We start from the raw sequence: 21,874 nt of genomic DNA, 5'->3' as shown, positions 1-21,874 counted from the left end.
AAACTTTTAAAAGTCTGATCATATATATTCTTAAAGTTGGATTGCCTAAAATAATAAAATGGATTGCTTCTATTGTAGTATCCTCTCCCTACCCAATTCACTACACAAGTTCATGCAACTAGTAATATTAGCTCTAGTTGACCTGAAAACAATGTAAAAAAATAAAAGATTTTTCATTATACTTTTTATTCTAAGTAAAGAGGAAAAGTACAACACAGTACTTACATCATCCTTAGCCCACCCCATCAGTCCTCCTTCAGGCTGCAGAAGTTAAATATCCCTCATTTATGCCCTACTGTGCTCTGCATGACTCCTTGGTTAAGGTACCTATCAGAATATTATACTGATATTTTTGTATGTTTTTGTCCTTTTAAGTGGGCTGAGTTCCTACTGCTCCAAATTTACCATACAGTAAGTATGCAATAAATGCTAATTGAAAGGATAAGCTCCTTGCAAGGAAAGAATTGAATCAAAGTTAAATCTAAGGGAAAAACATACTCCACAACTATTACAAATTGTCCATTAAGGAGAATTAAGTTTTACTGTAATTTGGCTAGATTTTATCACTGTCTTTCGATTCGCCATAGAAAATTAATTACGGTATTCCCATGGAAAGTGTGTTCAAATTCAAGAGCGTTTGTATCCCTGGACTTACTCACTTATTCCCTCTTTAGACATTCATTTACTAAGCACCTACTATATAAACTAGGACCACGATCCAGCTCTTTCCCATTCAGGTGCTACCTTCCTGTTACTTATTATTACAACAATTCTTCCCAAATCCCCTGGAATAAGTAGTGGTGCTTTTGACAGACTGCTAAATACAAAAACTCTTGAAGAATGGATGTATTGCAATATTTTGACTTTTTAAAAATTGTTTTTAATACCTTTCATTACAGTTTTAAGTGTATGTGTCGCACATCCCATATACAAGTATCTTGGAGCAATACTCATTTTATGTTCCAAAGAACCTCACAATGTGGCTTTTCCACCAAAGTTAATCACTAAACACAGCGAATGAATGCATTTTGGTACGGAACCCATCTTTTAAAACTGCGAAGTCAGCAAAATTGAAAAGAAGAACTTTGAAAGTTTTCTCCTAGGAAATTAATTCTACTAGTATCTTCTACTTGAGGGTTTGATCACAAATATTCAAATAAAGAAATAACTAAATATAGAGTAAATAACATGTTCTGTACAAAACATATGAAAATGGCACCAAGCTTGGGCCTAAAGTGAACGTGACTAAAAAGACCCTAAAAGATATTTAGGATCACATGAATACCAAAAAGGGGAATGTAGGCTAGTCCTATACTGCAGCAGTTAATGCTGCAGAGGAAGCCAGATCCGACATGGCTGACCAGGGTTTGTGTCCCAGCTCCAGTAGCTTGAAAAACATGCCAGGCACACATGCTTGTGAGTGCCAAGAATATTACTGGAATGGAGAATTAGAAGAAAAGGGATTGTGGCATGACTAGGCCCCATTGGGAGTTCTCTCTCTCTCTCATGCATACACATAGATACACCCTCTGAAATTAAAAAAGGGGGGGAGGAATTTGAAGAAAAATACGCTTATTACCTCTTATATAGGGCCCACAGATCAAATTTATCTAAATGCTATTTATAGTGATCACTGATGCTACAATGGTATTATCTATAAATGCTATTTATAGTGATCACTGATGCTACCCTGGTATTATCTATGTACATTAACAACCACGTTGTTTAATATGAAGGATAAAATATATTAAAATTAGCACTTGGTACAGGTGAATTTGACCTTGACTATCACCTAAGGACATGTATTTTTCCATTAACAAAAAAACTTAGGAAGATAGAGTGAAAAGGCAATCTTGTCAAAAGGAAAATTTATATATATATAATAAAATGCATTATTTTTTCAACAAATAATTATAAAGCAGCAACTACATGCTAAAATAAAATTTGTTAAAGAATTATTTTATTTATTTATTTATTTATTTATTTAAATTTGACCAGAGAGAGAGAGAGAGAGGGAGAGAGAGAAAGTGAGAAAGCAAGCTGCTAGGTTCAGGACGTTAACTGCGATTGGTCAAGTGGGAGTCCAGCATCCTTAACCACCTTAACCACCTGCCAGCCCCCTAAAATAAAGATTTTTGCAGAATCTATGTGAATTGCTTTCCAGGTCAAACTAAACATTCTCAAAGTAAGTGTTGTAAAAAAAATTATAATGATATCACTAGCAAAAGTAAAACTGAATTAATAATTTCTGTCACCCAGGCAATTTAAAGCACAATCCTAATGCCAAATACTGTATAAATACACACAAACAAGAATTTTGTTAAACAACAATAAGACCTTGAGTATGCAGCTCAATAAGCAGTGAGAAGGGTGACGTAGAAAGGTTTTTAGGATAAGTGACCACCTCTCTCAAAAATAAGAAGGGTGGGCCAGCCCTGTGGCCTAGTAGTTGAAGAAGCTGGATTCCCACATGGCTGACTATATGGTTCGAATCCCAGCCCTGGAGGTTTGAGAAACACACTGGATATGTGTGCTTAAGATCCTGACAGGATGGAGAAATGGAAGAGAAAGAATTGCAGCATCACCTCTCCCCATTGGGGGAATGCTTTCTCACTTTCCATCCCTCTTTCTGGTGAGCCAGCTGCCAAAAAAGAAGTAACCTGACAGATGTCAAGATGTTTTGGTTGCTTCTATAATATATTAATTTAATCACTGATATCTGGGAAATCCGTTTCCAAATCTTGGCCACTTTTAACAAAATTGTACATACACCCCTCCTCCACTGAGACTAAACATAAAACCAATCTGTACCTCCTTTGTAAAACAGTTTATAATATAAACATTCTACCAAAGAAATACTTTTCTATGAAAGTAATCCAAAAGCAAAGATGTTACCAATAAAATAGATGAGTATCAATGTTAAATGCATCTTTCGCCCAGCAACCAGAACAACAAATGGTCTAGTGTTGAGGAAGGAGCAAGTGAGGAGAGGCAGAAGGGAACACAACAGGCCTTCTTCAAGAGACAGACAGCTCCATGGCTCCTGCGATCTAGCCATTTTGGGAGAAAGGAAGATGTCCCACTGATAACAGGGCCTCCAGCATACAAAACTTGCATGATTGAACTTCCAAGTTTGGGAAGAAACCGACCATCCACCAGATGACTAGAAATCGCTGCAGGACCACAAGAAATATGGGGAAGCAGGAAAATACCTCTCCCACAAGGGAAAAGGATAGCTCCTCTTCATCCACACACAGTTCAATGGAAATCATGGAAATGTCTGATAAAGAATTCAGAACATTCATAATGGCAAAGCTAACAGAGATGGAAGAGAAGAGAGACAAGAAACTGCTGAAGAGGAAGGAGAAAGGAGTCGAAGAGTTCCAGGAGGTGAGGAAATTCATGCAAGATCTGAAAGAGGAATTTCACACTTTACAAAAGAATCAGATGGAACTGTTAGAGATGAAGGCTATAATACAAGAAGACAAAATCTCCCATGAAAGTATTAAAAGCAGACTAGATCATACAGAAAACAGAATCTCAAATGTTGAAGAGAAAATTGCTGGCCTAGAAAAACCCACTATGAAGACTGAGAAGATGGCCCAAAAATATGAGAATAATATGCGAGAAGTACTAGATACCATCAAACGTCCAAACATCCGGATAATAGGCATCCCAGAAGGTGAAGAGACTCATAAGGGCATTGATAATCTATTCCATGAAATCTTACAAGAAAATTTTCCAAACCTGGAGAGGCACTCAAAGATTCAGTCCCAAGAAATACAGAGGACCCCAAATAGAATCAACCCAAGAAGATCTTCTCCAAGACACATTATAGCCAGATTGACCAAAACCACAGACAAAGACAAGATACTAAGACTGGCAAGAGAAAAAAGGCAAGTTACCTACAAAGGGTATCCCATCAGACTAACGGCAGACCTCTCATCGGAAACAATGAGAGCGAGGAGAGAATGGGAAAATGTATTCAAAGTATTAAGGGAAAAGCAATTTCAACCGAGAATTCTGTACCCAGCAAGGTTATCGTTCATTTGGGAAGAAAAGACACGAACTTTCCCAGATAAACAAAACCTGAAAGAATTTACCAGCACCAGACCGGATCTCCAAGAAGTTCTTAAGGGAGTGCTATGTCAGTAAAATTAAATGCAGACACACAGAAATAAGAGTTCAGAAACTAAGAAAATGGGCAACTTAATTGTAGGGCCAAAAGCTGGAGTTGAGTATTACATCCCAGATTTCAATCTGGAACATCGAACCTCAACAGATACAGAAGAAAGATTAAGTACATGAGACTGAACTGATGAAACAGTATTCTACGACTTGACTAAAATATTGCTGCTTTTCTTCTAAGCTTTGTTGTCTGGTTTTAAGGACTTTTGTCCTGTCTTCAGCTATCAATAGATTCATGTTCCGACTATTTGAACAGAATACTAACCTGTTTCTAGGCTTTAAGTTTCAAAGAAATATCCTTACCAGTTCAAAACTGCTTTTCTTGAAACCATCGGCTGATCTTGCTATTGAAAGTAGTTAGATTACTTATGATATTGTGTGACCAACGAAATGTTGGGGGAAAAGGGATTGAAGACAACTGTAGACAGCAGAGATAGTGTAATAAGAGAGTGGAATAGGGCAGAGGGCTAGACATGGGGTAAAAAAACATATATATGAAAGTAGAAATGGAATATTATGGATGATAACATGCATTATTAAGCCACTATATAGTATATTCTAGATGGGAAACCACATTTAGAATGTTGTGATGATGCTCAGGGAATGAATGTAAATTAATAAAAAAAAAAAATTTTCAGAAGAAAAAAAAAAAAGGCAGAGGAAAAAAAGAAGGAAAAAAAAAAAAAAAAAAAGAGAGAGAGAGAGAAAAAAAGCAAAATATACAAGACATAAGAAATGGAAAATTGTTTGTTGATAACACGTATGACGTATGTTGATGTGCTTGATTGAGCCTACAGTGTATTTTGGATGGAAAATTCATTTTGTATACTGTAATGATGTATAGCATATTAATGTTAAAAAAAAGAAAAATAAATTAATAAAAAAAATGCATCTTTCACTATGTTCTCTCACTTTTTTAAAAAATAATTTGATGGAAATCACTGTAACACAAGTAAAATTAACAGAAGTCTTTCTATGAAATATCAGTTACTTCAGCATATAAAAAAAATTAAATAGCAAGAGTCTACAGTTAACTGCTTCCATTGATTTATATAGATCTTTCTCTGAAGTGATATTATGAACAAAATCTATTCATGCCACAGCAACCAGCTTTTAGGGTACGCTGAAATCTAACCTGGGCATTAATCTCCAGAGTAAATGTCTACTAATACTCATGAGTGGTTACTACTGTGGCTGGGCCTATTTGAAAATTCAATTTACCAAAGACCTTTAGGTATGTTAAAACTAAAATTCAAATTTGGAATATCATTGTTTATTGGTGAAAAAAATAACGTGCACTACCACCACCAAATTGGTGCTTCTAAAACCAATTCTTATTAGAACTTTCAATTTCCTAAGAAATACTCTTTCAACCTAAAGAGACTGAAAAAAATATCAATAGATGATGTTGACATTAATCAGTTTGTATTTCGGTCAGTACTAGTTACATTATTATTATTTGGAGAGGTTTTTGCTATTGGGCACGTACACCCACCAGAAAGACAGAGACAGAGAGACAAAAAGTGAGAAATCACCCCCCAGGGGGATGGCCATGCCGCAATCCCTTCTCCTCCATTCTCTTCTCGGGATCTTGGGCACGCACGCACGAGTCTGGCCTGAGTATAAGCTACTGGGTCTGGGACCTGAACTGCGGTCGACTACATGGGAGACCAGCGACATAACCATTACGCCAACTGTTGGTTCAAAAAGATGATAATGTAACATAGAGGTTATTTTAGGTATCTTAGGGAACAAATAAAGGCCAGAAAAATAACAATATCCAGGTTGGAGTGTTCATGATGAAAACAGTCACTACTGGTTAGAATTAAAATATTGAGGTAAATAAACAAATGATTTAAGTTTCAAAAACTACTTGACAAAATATACAAGAATCTTTCAAATGTATATACATTTTGAGCCAGTAATTCTAGTTCTAAAAATCAATTTTAAGAAACTAATGAGAGGGTCAGAAAGTGGCACAGTGGGAATGCAGCACTGTGTGATACTGGACCCACATGGAACAGTCTTAGGTTTGTGTCCTGTGGCCTCCCTGTACATATCTGGCGCACACGCATGCTTCCTGTGATCCAAGTCAGCAGAGGTTGGGCAAGGGCTGGTAGATGATGATGTGAAGACCCTGTAGGGGTGCTTGTATGTCTCTTACTTATGGAAGAAATAAACTCTTAAATAAATAAAATAAATAAACTTTTATTAAAATAAAAAAAAACACAACTAATCAGAGATGCATACAAAGGTTATATAGAAAGATTTTTAAATTTTTATTTCTTTTATGATACAGAGACCAAGACAGAGAGAGAGAAAGAGGTAGTTACTCCCCAACAGGGTCCTCGTGCAACAGTACAGTCCCAGTCTCAGCTGGTCCTGATCATGCTCAGGGGAGTCCCAGGATGTGAACACAGACCTTTCGCATGTGGGTTCAGTTGCGGTACCACTGTGGCTGCCACCTGGCCCTATAAAAGGATATTTATTACAATGTTCTCATAACACTAAAATTAACTTAAAAATCTCATAATAAGGGAGCAGATAAATCAGAGGACACGTTCCAGCAATAAACTAACACACACTAACTTAAAGCTATATTTTCAATTAACACACAAAATGCTCATGAAATATATGTCATCCAAATACAAACAATACAAAACTGTGCAGTATGGTCCTGATTTTGTTTTCAAAATAAAAGGGGGGCCAGAAGTAGAAAATGTGCCAAAAAGTTAAAAGAAATTCTTTGGATTTTATTTTTTACTATATTTTTAAAAAATTATTTATTAATTTTATTTATTCATCCTTTTTTTTTTCTTAATTTGATCAGAGTGAGACAGAGAGAGAGAGAGAAAGTGAGAAAGCAAGTCACCAAGTCCAGGACTTGAACCATGGTTGGCCATGTGGGAGTGTCCAGCGCCTTAGCCACCACGCCACCTGCTGGTCCCTGGACTTTATTCATTTAAACTTTTCAACATTTTCTGTGCTATTTAAGAGGAAATAAAAACTTGAAACTGATGTTAATATTAACAGAGAAATACACATAAAATCACCTATACTCAAATAAGCACATCTTAAACTCTGAACATTTTATTTAGGATGCTTCTCTCTCTCTCTTTCTCTATGTATATATAGAAATATATATATACATATATATTCATTTTTATATGTGTGTGTGTGTATATATATATATATATAGAGAGAGAGATATAGATATATATGAATAAAACACAAGAGTAGGCTTGGGTTCAAACCTAGCTCTAATACTTTCTGGTTCTGTGACTCAGGAAAGTTCCACAGTTTCTCTTAAGTTTGTCTGCTCACCTTTAAAATGAGGCTAACAGCACTCATTTCATAGAGCTGTTATAAGAATTAAATGACATAATCCATATGAAATTTCTAGCATCAGTGACTGGCTAACTCAAAAAATGCTATTACTACAACTACTTTTATTACTATAATGAGGACTACAAAAACTTAATTTCAGGCCAGCAGGTGGTGTAGTGGTTAGGGCGCTGAATTCCAACATGGCTGACCACAGTTCATGTCCTGGACCTGGCAGCTTGCCTTCTCACATTCTCTCTCTGGTGAATAATAATAAATTAAATTAAATTAATAATTCTAAAAACACACCTTTAATTCTTCAAATCCTTTTTGAAATTAGTTGAGGAACAGATAAATAATAGATCTCATGAATACTTGATAAATATATGGAACCCTTATTCTGTGATTCATAGGTAACTTTTGTGTATAACTACGTGTTTCTTGGGTAGACTTGGTTTTGCTGTTATTTTTTTCTGAATAAACGTTTATAAAACTTTTAAATTTATGGGAAAGTGGCAACAGAAGTGCCGAGAGTTCCTACCCACTCTTTAATCTTTCAGTTCCCCTAATGGTCACCTCAAATATGACTGTGGTACACTGGTCCAAACTAAGAAAGCAACACTGATACATTTCTGTTAACCTAACTCCAGATTTCTGTAACTTTAATTTACACGTTCGAATCACAAGCTTAACCAGACTCAGGCGCCCATGACTTTTTGCTATATCCCCAAATTCAAAACCATCTGAAAATTATGGCAAGGACAATGAGGTGTTTCCTAGTATTTATTAATAATTTTTCTTCTTTTCCTCCCAATAAAAAACTTTGAATTTTAAGTGCGCACTTAGACACCCAGATCAAACACTGCAATTACTAGTTTCCTCTGCAGCCAGGTGGCCACACGATTCAACTGTAGTCAAAAGAAATGTGTGAAAATTATGTGTGTGTTACTTACAGTTAATGATCATGAAATGACGGGGAAGAATATGCTCTACTGTTTCCCACTCTCCCTCTCTTATTGCTGGTATAGACCACATGGCAGGAGCTGAGATAACTACCTTGGACCTAAACATTTAGGTCAGATTTTGAGGATGATAGTCTTAACAACTATGAAGCTCCTACTTCTGGGCTGTTCCATTAGAGACAAATCTATTGTTAGATTGAGTCTTAATGTTAATAAAAGGCCCCAAATTTGCCATCCCTGAGGCTACTTTAAAAATGTACTCAGGGCTAGCAAATTGTTTAGCAGTTATATCACAAGACTCCCATATGGCTGACCACGGTTTGAGTCTTAGACCCAGTGCCAGTGGCTTGAAACTCACGCTGGGCATTGTGTGAACCCAAGATCCCAGGAGGAGAAGGGATTGTGATTTCTCACTTTCCCTCTCACTGTATCTCTCTCTCTGATAAGCACAGGCACTCTAAGGCAAAAATCTCTTTAAAAAAGAAAAAAATGTGCTGGGACCAGCAGTTAGTGTAATGGCTATGTTGCTGGACTCCCATGTAGTCGACTGCGGTTCGTGTCCCAGCCCCGGTGGCTTAAACTCACACCAGGAGCGTGTGCGTGCATGCTCAAGATCCCAAGAGGAGAATGGAGAAGAAGGGATTGCAGTGTGGCTATCCCCCCTGGGGGGTGATTTCTCGCTTTCTGTCTCTCTATCTCTTGGGTGAGCCCCCCTCCCCAAAAACCCTTCAAAAAAAAAAAAAAAAAAAAAGGAAAAAATGTGCTGTAGTTCCTGAACAATTTCTCTAGAGGCGAAGTCCATGATCTGGTGGTTAAGGCAGCAAGAACCCACATGACTGACCATGTGTTTTGAGTCCCAGACCTTGCAGTTTGAGAGACAGGACAGAAACTTGTGTGTGTATACTCAAATCAGATGGGACTCGGCTGACCATTCCCCTCTGGAATTCCTCTCCCTCTCTCTCGGCCTGTCTGTCTTTGGTGAATGCACACACCATCTAGCAAAAACAAAATGGAATAAACAAAAAAAAATTTTTTTAATTGCTAAAGGGCACAAGTGCTCACTAGACACACACACACATGCACGCACGCAGAGCACAAGAGAGAAAATGAGCGGGAGAAAGCACCCTTCCTCAATGAAGCATGATAACACTGCAAACCCTTCACTTCCATTTCTCCACCCTGTCAAGATTTGGGGCACAAACACACACTTGTCTAGTGTGTTTCTCAAGCCGCTGGAGTCAGGCCTTGAAATGTAGTTGGTCAAGTGGAATCCAGCTCCTTTAACCACAGGCTCAAGATATATAGATTTTATAGTGACTGCATCACTAAGAAAATTGTTTACATGTCTGATAGACCTTTTCTATATTCAAACCTTCCACACTAATCCTCTCTCTATTCTTAATTACTAAGAACACACTGTCCATTATTCTATCTAAGGCCAGACTCTCCAGGAACTGGTTTCTATCTTTTCCATACTTACCTTACCTAAGGACTCCACTCCTGCAATGCCCCCGCCCCCCAGTACAAAATATGTTATGAGAGTCTCACCTGAAAATGAAAAAAACAAGTTAGCAGCTGGTGGCACAGTAGTTAAGGCACTGGACTCCCATGTGGTTGACTGTGGTTCAAATCCCAGACCTAGAGGCTTGAAACTCATGCTGGGCACCTGTGTGTGCATGCCTAAAGCCCCAAGAGGAGAATGGAGAAGAAGGGATTATAGTTTGGCCATCCTCCCAAGGGTGATTTCTTGCTTCTGTCTCTGCGTCCTATAGTAAAATTCTCTCAAGGAAAAAAAAAAAAAAAGAATGAAAAAAAGCGAAGAAGTTCAATCTTCTAACCTATCTCCTCCTCCAGCAATATACCTTAGTTTCCCTTAAGCTACAATCTATGAAATAGCTATTGTAAAGACTCCACTTCCGAGTCTTCCCATTCTTTTTTCAATCTACTCCTGTCACACTGTCCTTACCGCCATTTCAGTGACGCTCGTGTCATCAAGGTTTCTAATAATCTTTATTAGAAACAGTAAATACTGGGACCAGCAGTTAGTGTAATGGCTATGTCACTGGACTCCCATGTAGTCGACCACGGTTTGAGTCCCGGACCCAGTGGCTTAAACTCATGCCGGGCGCATGTGCATGCATGCCCAAGACCCTGAGAGGAGAATGGAGGAGAAGGGATTGCGGCATGGTCATCCCCTCTGGGGGGTGATTTCTTGCTTTCTATCTCTCTGTCTTTCTCTGTCTTTTTGGCGAGCGCAAACGCCCAATAAGAAAAATCCTCTCCAGGGGCCAGCAGGTGGTGTGGTGGATAAGGGCACTGGATTCCCACATGGCCAACCATGGTTCGAGTCCTGGACCTGGTGGCTTGCTTTCTCACTTTCCCTTTCTCTCTCTCTCTCTCTTGCTCTCTCTCGTCAATAAAGAAAAAAAAATTAACAATAACAAATGGAAATAAATAAATAATTCTTTAAAAAAAGAAAAAAATCCTCTCCAAAAAAAGAAGAAAAAAAAAAAAAAGAAAGAAACAGTAAATACTGAATTCTCATCCTATCCTGTCAGTACTATGACTATATTATTCCCCTCACTTTGAAACATTTTTTCTTTTTTTTTTTTTTACTTGCCATAGGACACCACATGCACTCATTAGAGAAACAAAGAAAGTGGGAGAGAGCACCCTCATGTGGCATGGCCAAGCTGCAAATTCCTTTCTTCCATTTATCCATCCAGTCGGGATTCAGAACATGTATACACATGAACTCCGAACAATTTTTAAGTCTCCAGGGCTGTGATTCAAACCACAGTGGGGCATGTGGGAGCCAGTCCCTTAATCACTAAGCCACAGGGCATTGAAACTGCCTCCCTGCCCCCCATGCCCCAGTTTTTGCTCTGGTTTGTGTGTGCTTGCCAGAAAGAGAGACAGAGAGAAAGTGAGAAATAACCCCTTAAGGGGGAATGGCCATACTGCAATCCCAGGGGAGATGCCACGCTGCAACCCTTTGTCTTCCATCCTCCTCCTGGGATTTTGGGCATGCACACACATACCCAACATTTTCAGGCCACCATGTCCAGGACTCAAAATTCAATCAACCATGCGAGAGTCCAGTGCCTTAACCACACTACCACCTGCTGGCCCCTTCAGAATTATAGTTTTAAACTCTTAGCTTTATAGTAAAATGTGACTCAAATATATCTCTAAAATATGTGCCAGTACATGGAGTGGTAGTTGTCATGGTGGTTAACAGGGCTGGATCCTACATGGCTGACTGTGCAGTTCAAATTCTGTACCTGGCAGCTTTCCTCTATAGGGTTTCACGATATTACCATTCCTTTAGTACAGAAATGTATACAAGGTTTGCTTCCCACCTTTTTTCATGTCTTTGTTCATATGTCACCTTATCAAAGATGCATTGTCTAACTGACCTATCTAAAATAGGACCAAATCTGAAAACTCCTATCTTGACCCTGCTCAACATCATTAAATACTATATAACTTAAAATCATAAGATGCCATTATACCCTCAGTAGAATGTCTAAAACTTAAAAGACTAACTAAAAAACCTTGAAAAAGGAAAAGTAAATTGGAGAACTTATCCAGCTGACTAAAATGCTAACTGTGAAGCTATAGTAATCAGGACAGTGTGGTACTTGCATAAAAGTTGACAGATTGGGGGCCAGCAGGTGGTGTGGTGGATAAAGGAGCTGGATTCCCAATGGCCAACCATGGTTCAAGTCCCGGACCTGGTGGCTTGCTTTCTCACTTTCCCTTTCCCTTTCTCCCTCTCCCTCTCTCTCTCTCTCTCTCTCTCGTCAAATAAAGAAAAAAAAATAACAATAACAAATGGAAATAAATAAATAATTCTTTTCAAAAAAAAAAAAGTTGAGAGATTGATAAGGAGAACTGAATACACAGCCCAGAAACAGACCCGCACTTATATAATCATTTGATTTTTCAATAAAGGAGTCAAAGCAATTTAATTGGAAAAAATATTTTTGACAAATGATGCTAGCATATGTAAAAATTCATGTAGAGGGACCAGCAGATGGTGTGGTGGTTAAGGTGCTGAGTTCCAACAAAGTTGACTGTGGTTCAAGTCCCAGACCTGGACACTTGAAAATCATAACAGGCACATGTGCATCAGTGCCTGAAATCCCAAGAGGAGAATAGAGGAGAAGGGACTGCAGCATGGCCATCCCACCTGGGGAGTGATTTCTCACTTTCCCTCTCACTGTCTATCTCCAGAGAACATATGTGCCCTGTGGCAAAACAAAACAAAACATCCCCCCAAAAATCCATATAGAAAAAATTAGCTTCATTCCCTACTTTACTACATCACATATAAAAATAACTAAAGATGAGGCAGAGATCTAAATGAAAAAGCAAACTTTTATAGGAAAATAAAGGAGAATATCTTTGTGACCTAAGAGTATACAAAAGTTTCTTAGATAAGTCACAAAAAATAAAACATAAAAGAGAAAAACTTATTAGGTTTCATTAAAATTGGGAATATTGGGACCGGCAGGGGGCATGGTGGGTTAAGGGGTGCTGGATTCCCACATGTCTGACCACGGTTTGAGTCCCAGATCTCTCTCTCTCTCTCTCTTCCCCACCCCCGGTCAAATTGAGATAAACAAATGACTAAATAAATAAATAAAATTGAAAAAAAAACACTGGAAATATCTATTCATCAAAAAATGCTATTATAAAAATTAAGATGCAGGACCAGCAGTTGGCGTAATGGCTGTCGCTGGACTCCCATGTGGTCGATCATGGTTCAAGTCTCAGACCTGGTGGTTTAAACTCATGCCAGGTGCGTGTGTGTGCATGCCCAAGATTCCGAGAGGAGAATGTGGAGGAGAAGGTATTGTGGCATGGCCCTCTCTCCTGGGGGATGACTTCTCACTTTCTGTCTCTCTGTTTCTCTCTGTCTTTCTGGCGAGCACACGTGTCCTATAGCAAAAAACTCAAAAACAATTAAGATGCAAACCACAAACTTGAAGAAAATATTTTGATAAAAGACTGTTATCCAAGGTATATAAAAAAACTCCTACAACTCAATAATTAAAAGACAACCCAATTTTCAAAAATAGACAACAGATTTAGAAAAATACTTAACAAAATATAAGGTATCCCAATAGTCAATAAATACACAAAAAATATGCTCACTTCATTAGTCACCAAAGAAATGAAACTAACACCACACTAAGATACCAGTCTACACACATGAAGTGGCTAAAAATACCAAATATCGACAAGGATGCAATGCAAGACCTCTCATACATTGTTGGAGGGAATACAAAAAGCTACATTTTAGAAAGAATTTTGTCAATTTCCTAAAAAGTTAAACAAATTTCTATCATATGATTCCATTATTACACATTCCTTTGTATTAATACAAAAGAATGCATGCATCCCTATAAATACTGTACACATGTATTTAGTTGTATACCAGCTTTATCTGTAGTAACCTTAAACCAGAAATAAACCAAATGTACATCAAAAGGCAAATAGAAAAATTGTGGAAAAATGAAAGATTACTCCTCAGCGAAAAAGACTTAACTATCGATCATGTAACATGGAGAAATCTTAAGTTATGTGGTAAAAGAAGACAAATGTACATAATGCATGATTCCATTGATATAAAATTCTGGAAAGAGCCAACAAATCTACAGTGACAGAAGCCAGATCAGTGATTGACAGGAGTGTAAGGAATAACATAAGGGACCAGCAGTTAGTGTAACGGCTATGTCGCTGGACTCCCATGTAGTTGACTTCGGTTCGCATCCTGGAACCGGTGGCTTAATACTTACACCGGGTGTGTGTGAGTGCGTGCCCAAGATCCCAAGAGGAGAACGGAGGAGAAGGGATTGTGGCGTGGTCATCCCCCCTGGGGGATGATTTCTCGCTTTCTATCTCTGTCTGTCCGGCGAGCGCATGCACCCTATAGCAAAAAACTCTCAAAAAAAAAAAAAAAAAAAAAAAGGAATGACAAGGAATGACATAAATTACACATGGGCATGAGGAAACTTTTGGGGTGAAAGATATACCTACTATTTTGATTATGGTGGTGGTTTTATGAGGATATACATAATACATTAAAACTTATGAAAATATACACTATAAGTATGTGCAATTATTGTATATAGTTTCTCAATTTAAAATACCGACTGAAGAAAATAAATGAGAATCAAAGAGGCACTTTCATGTTCCTTATGATTTATAGGCTGCATATTAAAGTATTTTGTCATTTCATTATATATTTATTCTTTCATTCATCATAATATCTGAAGTTATTTTAAGATTAGAGTAATTATAATAGCTATAATTTAATGGCCTGTTAAAAATTGAAGTTTTATTTTCTGAAACTGTTTCAACACATGCTGTGCATTAAAGATGTTAGACTTAAGATCATTAATAAGTTAATGATAATCTCAAAAGTAAATACACTATCACAAGAATTCAGTAAGTAAAATAATTCTTATATAAAAGAATGTATATCTGATTTCCAAGCAGTTTATCAATGATTTTCAACCAACGGTGGTCAAATTTATATACTTTTAAATCCTGAATTTTTGTTCAAGGTTTGCACCTTTCCATTATAAGATATAAATTCCCCCCACATTGATATGAATATTGCATTTTCTTTCTTTTTTTCTTTCTTTCTTTTTTTTTTTAAATTTGTCCAGAGAGTACCTGTGCTAATTAGAGAAAGTGAGAAAGCATCCTCCCCCCTGCCAAGAGGAATGGTCATGCCACAATCCCTTTTCCTCCATCTTTCCCTCCTTTAAGGATTTTGAGCAATCACACACATGCCAGGCATGTTTCTCAAGCTGCCAGGTCCAGAACTCAAACCATGGAGTCAACCATGGTTAGGAATCAACAACCATCTAACCACCACTCCACTGGTGGCCCCAAGACTGCATTTTCTAAAATTCCAATATGCTATTAAGGAGAAAGAATAATTTCTTCCCAAACATTTCCTGGGTTTTGTTTTTTTAAATCCAACTGCTAAAGTTTTACAAAACATTGTAAGAAAATCCTTTTAATGACAACATATTCTATCATCCATTTTTTAATAATTGGGAATATACAAAATGATTTAAAAATAATTTATGAATTACCTGGCCACATCCAGGGGCAGTGCATAGAAAGGGTTTGTCATCACTCATATTCCACAGGTCCTTGTATTGCCTATAATAAAACATGAAGAGTTGGCTACTTTACAGCACGTTTTTAAATAAAATAATTTACAATTTAAATCTCAAGATTTCCCTAAACTTATGAACTTTTCTATTTCAATATGAAATAAAATACTTTTGCTGATTTTAACCTTACCTTCCACTTTCTTATTATGAGGATACACAAATATATGTTAACACATAGATCATGTGTAATAGAAAAAAAGGATCTTTCATGCTCTTTTCTGCTTAACTCTATAAAAGTATGCATGGGGAAAAGAATAAATTTCATTCACTCAAAAATTAAATGAGCAAATACTATGTAGTCTGTCAAGGATTATACTGTATAGTTACGAAAATAATGTAGCAAAAATTTTTTTCTCCAGTTCTAAATTTTGGTCAAATATTTTTATCGACTAGCTAGACATGTCTATTTAGATAACCCAGCAAAACATCAATTGTGTCTCAAATCAAACTCTTAAATCCTTTCTTAAACCTCCTACTTTTCCCATGTGCAAAGCACTATAGAAGACTCAAAGGCAAGTGCAAAATTAGTAAGAGAAATAGACTCTAGTCTCAGGGGGAATTCTCCTCCCAGAAAAGGAGATGAGAGTATTAATGTAACAGAATCCTTATATCTAATTCTGATCTCTTTTAAATCCTAATTTTCCAGCCTTTTATTAGTGAGGCAGCTGGGACTACAACCTAATCTTCTGAGTATCAGTTCAAAGCTCTTGCTGGTACAAACTGTTCCCAACACATGATGATTTATATATTTTTTTTACTTTATGATAGTATAAAAGTTACATGAATTCAGTAGAAACTGTGCTTCAAATTTTGAACTTTTCCCAGGGTAGTGATACTCAAGGTGATGCTGAGCAGAAGTCAGTGGCAACTCCCAATCAGCCATGTGATCATGAGGGTAAACACTGAATACTCCATAGTGTAGGGTAGGCTAAGCTATGATGTTTGGTAGGTTATGTGCATTAAATGCATTCTTTTTCTTTAGGCTTTTGTTATACAGTGTGTGCACTCACTAGAGAGACAGAAAGGGAAAGAAAGAGAGAGAGAGAAAGAAAAAGAGACAGTGACAGTGAGAGGAAAGTGAGAAATCACCCCCTACAGGGGATGGTCATGCTGAAATCCCCTCTACTCCACTCTCCTCTCAAGATTTTGGGAATGGCACACACACACACACACACACACACACACACACACATACACACAGGCCCAGCGTGAATTTCAAACCACCAGATCCAGGACTTGAATTGCAGCTGGCCATGTGGGAGACCAGTGCCTTAACCATGCCACCTGTTGGCCCATTAAATGCATTTTTTACTAAAGGTATTTTCAATTTACAAGGTGTTTACACAATACAATAGGCTTATAATCTCATAACAAATTGAAGGGCAACTGTATTTTATCCTATTTCCTCCTAATGTATCAAAAATGTCATTAAGAATTTGATAGATCTTATTTTTGGGAAACCCATGATGGTTCACAGTAGTCACTGCTTTATACTTTAAACATGTGAACAATAATCACTGAAAATACAAGGGGCCACCTTACCTGCTGGCCCCAAGCTGAAGGAACCTGTATATAATATTTCTCCAAGGTTTCTAGGAAGCCATAATTAACCTTATACAGGTTAAGTATATCATATTCAAAATGCTTAGGACCATCTGGATTTCTAATTCTGGAATATTTGCATACACATAAGATATCTTTGGGATAGGTTCCAAGGCTAAATGTGAAATTCACTTATGTTTCATATATACCCTACATGCATAGGTGAAGGTTTTTTTTTTTTTTTTTTTTTTTTTAATGTTTTGCCATAGGGTGTGTGCGTTTCCCAGAGAGAGAGCGAGAAAGTAAGAAATCATCTCTGTGGGGGATGGCCACACAGCAATGTCTTCTCCTCCATTCTCCTATCGGGATTTTGGGCATGTACACACATGTAAAGCGATTTACAAGCCACTGGGTCTGGGACTTAAACCATGTCAGCCATGTTGGAGTCCAGCACCTTACCTGCTGGCCCCAAGCTGAAGGAACCTATATACAATATTTTTGTATTACAACATTTTGTCTACAACTCATCACATAATGTCAGTGTGGAATTTTCCAATTGTGGTGTCATGTTGGTGCTTGTTTCAGATTTTGAAGCATTTTGGATTTGAATTTTCAGGCGAGGGATTTTCAATCTATATAAAATTTGTGAAGTACATGAACAAAATGTTTATGCTTTATCTACTATACAGATGCTGCTCAAGTTACAATGTTGACTCACAATTTTTCAACTTTATGATGGTGCAAAAGCAATACATTTGTTATAAACGTCATTGTAAATTGTGACTTGTAAAAGTTTCAATTTATGATGTTTTTAAGTAAATACTTATTTGTAAATATGTATTTATTTATAACTATTTATTATCATAACAGTATTTATTATTTACTTACAAATAAATATTTATGTCTTCAATGAGCAAGAGAAACAGAGAGATGGACAGATAGCCCCAGTAGGATTTCCACATACATCCCAAGCCCAAGTCTAATCACATGTACATGCGTAGCATGTTCAGGAAAGTCTCCAGATGTGAACCCAAAACATTCCCAAGTGGCCAGTCAGCCACACAAACGATTATGTTACAGGTGTACCACTGAACAGCATCCTTGATTCACATTTTTTTAAAGTTAATTTTATCCATGACAGACAGACATACACTCCCAAAGGGTCTTCATGCTGCAATCTACTGCCACTCTCACTGGGTCCTGATCACATGCATCTGTGCACATGCATTCAGTGTGCTAAGGAAGGTCAAAGGACAGGATCCATCTTTCTCACACAGGTTCAGTTATATTACCACGATGCTACTGTCAGACCCACAAAACACATTTTTTTAGTCTTTTTTTTTTTTTTAATTGCCAGAGGGCAGGTGTGGTCACTAGAGAGAAACAAACGCAAAGAGACAAAGAGAGGAAGGGGGAAAAAGCACCATCCAATGGGGCATGGTCATGCTGCAATCCCTTATCCACTTGTCTGTCCTGTTGAAATTTTGGGCATGCATGCACAAATGTTTAGTGTTTTACAAGCTGCAGCGGCCAGATTTTGAACCACAGTTGGTCAGGTGAATCTGGATCCCTTAACCACTAAGCTATGAGGTTAGCTGATGTATTTTAGATTAACAATATGTTTAGCTTATAATGGGTTTATCATAACCCTATCATAAGTGGAGAAGCAATGTGTAATTGTCAAATAGCTGATAGACAACTTGATGTTGCACCGGTAGGTGGAAGGATGACGCTTGCAAAAACACTGGCCTAGACTTACGGTTTCTGGTCCACTGCCTAAATAGCTTGAAGTCATCATTTCTATTCTCCCAACAAGAAAAATAGCTGAACAAACTGAAAGTCATCAACACTCTGTACGTCCATTAGGGAACTCAGATAATGGAAACACCAGTGTCCCAAAAAGTAGAGATAGAGGCAGATACTGACAATCGCAGTTTAACAAGAGCAGAAGCCTGCTGTTAGAGTTTGCTAGAAAGAATAAACTTTAATTGACCAATAGCTAAAAGTTTGGTAGACTAGCTTGAGAAGTAAAAACTCCTGGGCCTAGTCTTGAGAATGGAGAGAACTTTCTTCATTTACCCACAGGAGCCCACTAGGTTCTCAAGATAAAAGTAAAGAAAAAAGGTTTCTTCATATTTCAAGCAGGAGGAGGGAATAGAGGTAGCTTGAGACATATGACTAGAACATTCTTTTCTCAACAAAGGACTTCTCTCAAAAGCAACTATTTTACTAGAGTCTAACTGACTTAAGGGAAAGAAGTATCTAATATTCTAGATCTCTCTATGATACCGCTACTCTTTCTGTCTCACCTAAAAAAAAGGAAGTAAAGTCGAGGAAGATATTGTAAGGGTTACAGCCAGAGACACAGGTTCCTGGGTCAGCAGGAGGCATGGTGGTTAAGGCACTGGATTCCCACATGGCCGACTGAGGCTCAAGTCTCAAACCCAGCAGCTTGGAAATCATGCCACGTGTGTGTGCATAAATGTCCCATCAAAATCCCAAGATGAGAATGTAGGAAAAGGGAATGCAATATGGCCATCCCCATGGGAGTGATTTCTTTCTTTCCCTCTTTTCTGTCTCTCTCCTGAGAGCACATGCACCCTATGGCAAAAACCTTAAAAACAAAACAAAATAAGCCCTTGAGACCTAATAACACAGAACTGTAGCATTCTTCCTTGCTCTTTACACTTTACCACCATCATCAATCAGGTCGGTCCCTGGATAACAGTGGAGTACAGCTAAAAGAACTGCAAAGCTCAGATTTTTTTTTTTTTTTTTGAGAGGTTTTTGCTATAGGACACGTGCGCTCACCAGACAGACAGAGAAAGAGAGACAGAAAGTGAGAAATCACCCCCCGGGGGGGATGGCCATGCCGCAATCCCTTCTCCTCCATTCTCCTCTCGGGATCTTGGGCACGCACGCACACGCACCCAGCATGAGTTCAAGCCACCGGGTCTGGGACTCAAACCGCGGTCGACTACATGGGAGTCCAGCGACATAGCCATTACGCTAACTGCTGGTCCCAAAGCTCGGATCTTATTTAAGGAGTCTCTGAGACAACCCAAAGACAACATGGCAAGTAAAAACAAGGACACTAGGCCTCGCCTCCTAGCCCAGTGATTACGGGAGTCAGATCCCACATAGCCAACGACAGTTCAACCTTGCCTTGACTGCTTGAAAAACAAACTGGGCACATGTGTGTGCAACCCCAAAATTTGGCCAAGATGGGGAAATGCAAAAGGAACTGAGGTATGACCATGCTCCACTGGTGGGTGCTTTCTTCCTCTTTCTTTCTCTGGCCAGTACACTCACCTTCTGGCAATTTAAATAAACAACTATATGAAACTTTGAAAAGGGACAATAGAAGATATTTTAGCTTTGGTCACCTACAGCTATATCAAATATACACAGCCTAACTCCCAGTCAGATAAACATACAATATCACACAAAGACCCATTGACTTCTGTTTCTTTTATGTGATATATCATATCTAGCTTTCAACCAAAACTTACAAGGGAAGCTTAAAACAAAAAAGAATATCTTATGAGACAAAGCAAGCTACAGAACCATACTCAGATGTGATGGAAATGTTTAAATTATTTACCTGGAAATCTAAAATAACTATGGAGAAGATGCTAAGGATTCTAATGGAGAAAGTAAATATGCAAGAATACATGGATAATGTTAAGTAGACAGATGAAGTCTTCTGGGGGAAAAAATAGAGAGATGTTAGAAATCTAAAAATTATGTAATAAAACAAAGAATGCCTTTGGTAGCCTCACCAGTAGACTGAGTATGACCGAGAAAAGAATCAGTGAACTTGGAAATATGTCAATATAAACCAGAGGACCCCCCTCTGCTAAGCCAAGGGCTCTCAAAGTTCCTGGGAGGGTCCTCTTTCCTCACTATCACGCTTTAGAGCAAAAGCTTGTGAGAAGCCCACACCCAGGTTCCTTCTGATCTTCACTTTGTCATCCTTGGAAAACGCTGTTTTTCTTGAACCAAAAGTAACTAGAGTGCTTTAAAAAAAAAATGTCTATCTAATTTATTACCTTCCACTGATAGTTGTAAAACACTATTACAAATTCTTTAAAACTCCCTCCACCCAGAGGACACATTTGTTACACTCCCTATCCATGAGTATGAGTTGGTTTATAACTATCTGATCCAATAGAGTATTCTGGAAATGACACAAGGCGAGGTCAAGTAGTCTTATACAATTTCTGTCCTGTCCATTTGGAACATGCTTGTTCTCTATATACCAATTCTCAGGACACTGTATTTCAGAATACTGCCAACATGATGTAAGAAGTTATTCAAATTTCTCATCTGTGGATCCATACATATATGCATAAGCAGAAACAAGCCATTCCACTGTGACCTGTCCAAATTCTTAATCTAAATAATCTGTGAACCTTATAAATGATCTTACAACTAAGCTTGGAACATTTCCTCATATTTGCAATTTACCTGAATACCATATTATCCCAGTGGGTTTTCAGAAAAGTTATGACACATTTTGAATGGAAAAACATACACAAAATACGTTATGACTTTTCTGACAACCCAATAATTTAATTTTTACAAGCTAGCATATAAACATATAAATAGGAACAAGATTGTCTAACCCACTACTAGTGAAATTTATATAAACAG

The 21,874-nt window shown here is 37.8% G+C and overlaps 1 protein-coding gene across 1 annotated transcript in view; it reads right to left on the bottom strand.

The window, feature by feature from the left end:
* The window catches only part of ATF2 (activating transcription factor 2), a 122,067-nt gene that overhangs the window by 67,683 nt on the left and 32,510 nt on the right, over positions 1-21,874 (bottom strand). The window contains exon 4 of the mRNA XM_006151112.2: positions 15,593-15,662. Coding sequence (XP_006151174.2) covers positions 15,593-15,662 — 70 coding nt within the window. The remainder of the gene's footprint in view (positions 1-15,592; positions 15,663-21,874) is intronic.

Source organism: Tupaia chinensis, unplaced genomic scaffold (assembly GCF_000334495.1).
Source record: "Tupaia chinensis unplaced genomic scaffold, TupChi_1.0 Scaffold000314_1, whole genome shotgun sequence".
NCBI lineage: Eukaryota > Metazoa > Chordata > Mammalia > Scandentia > Tupaiidae > Tupaia > Tupaia belangeri.
Note: the sequence above shows the minus strand (reverse complement) of the source record. Positions and strands in the feature narration are given on the sequence as shown.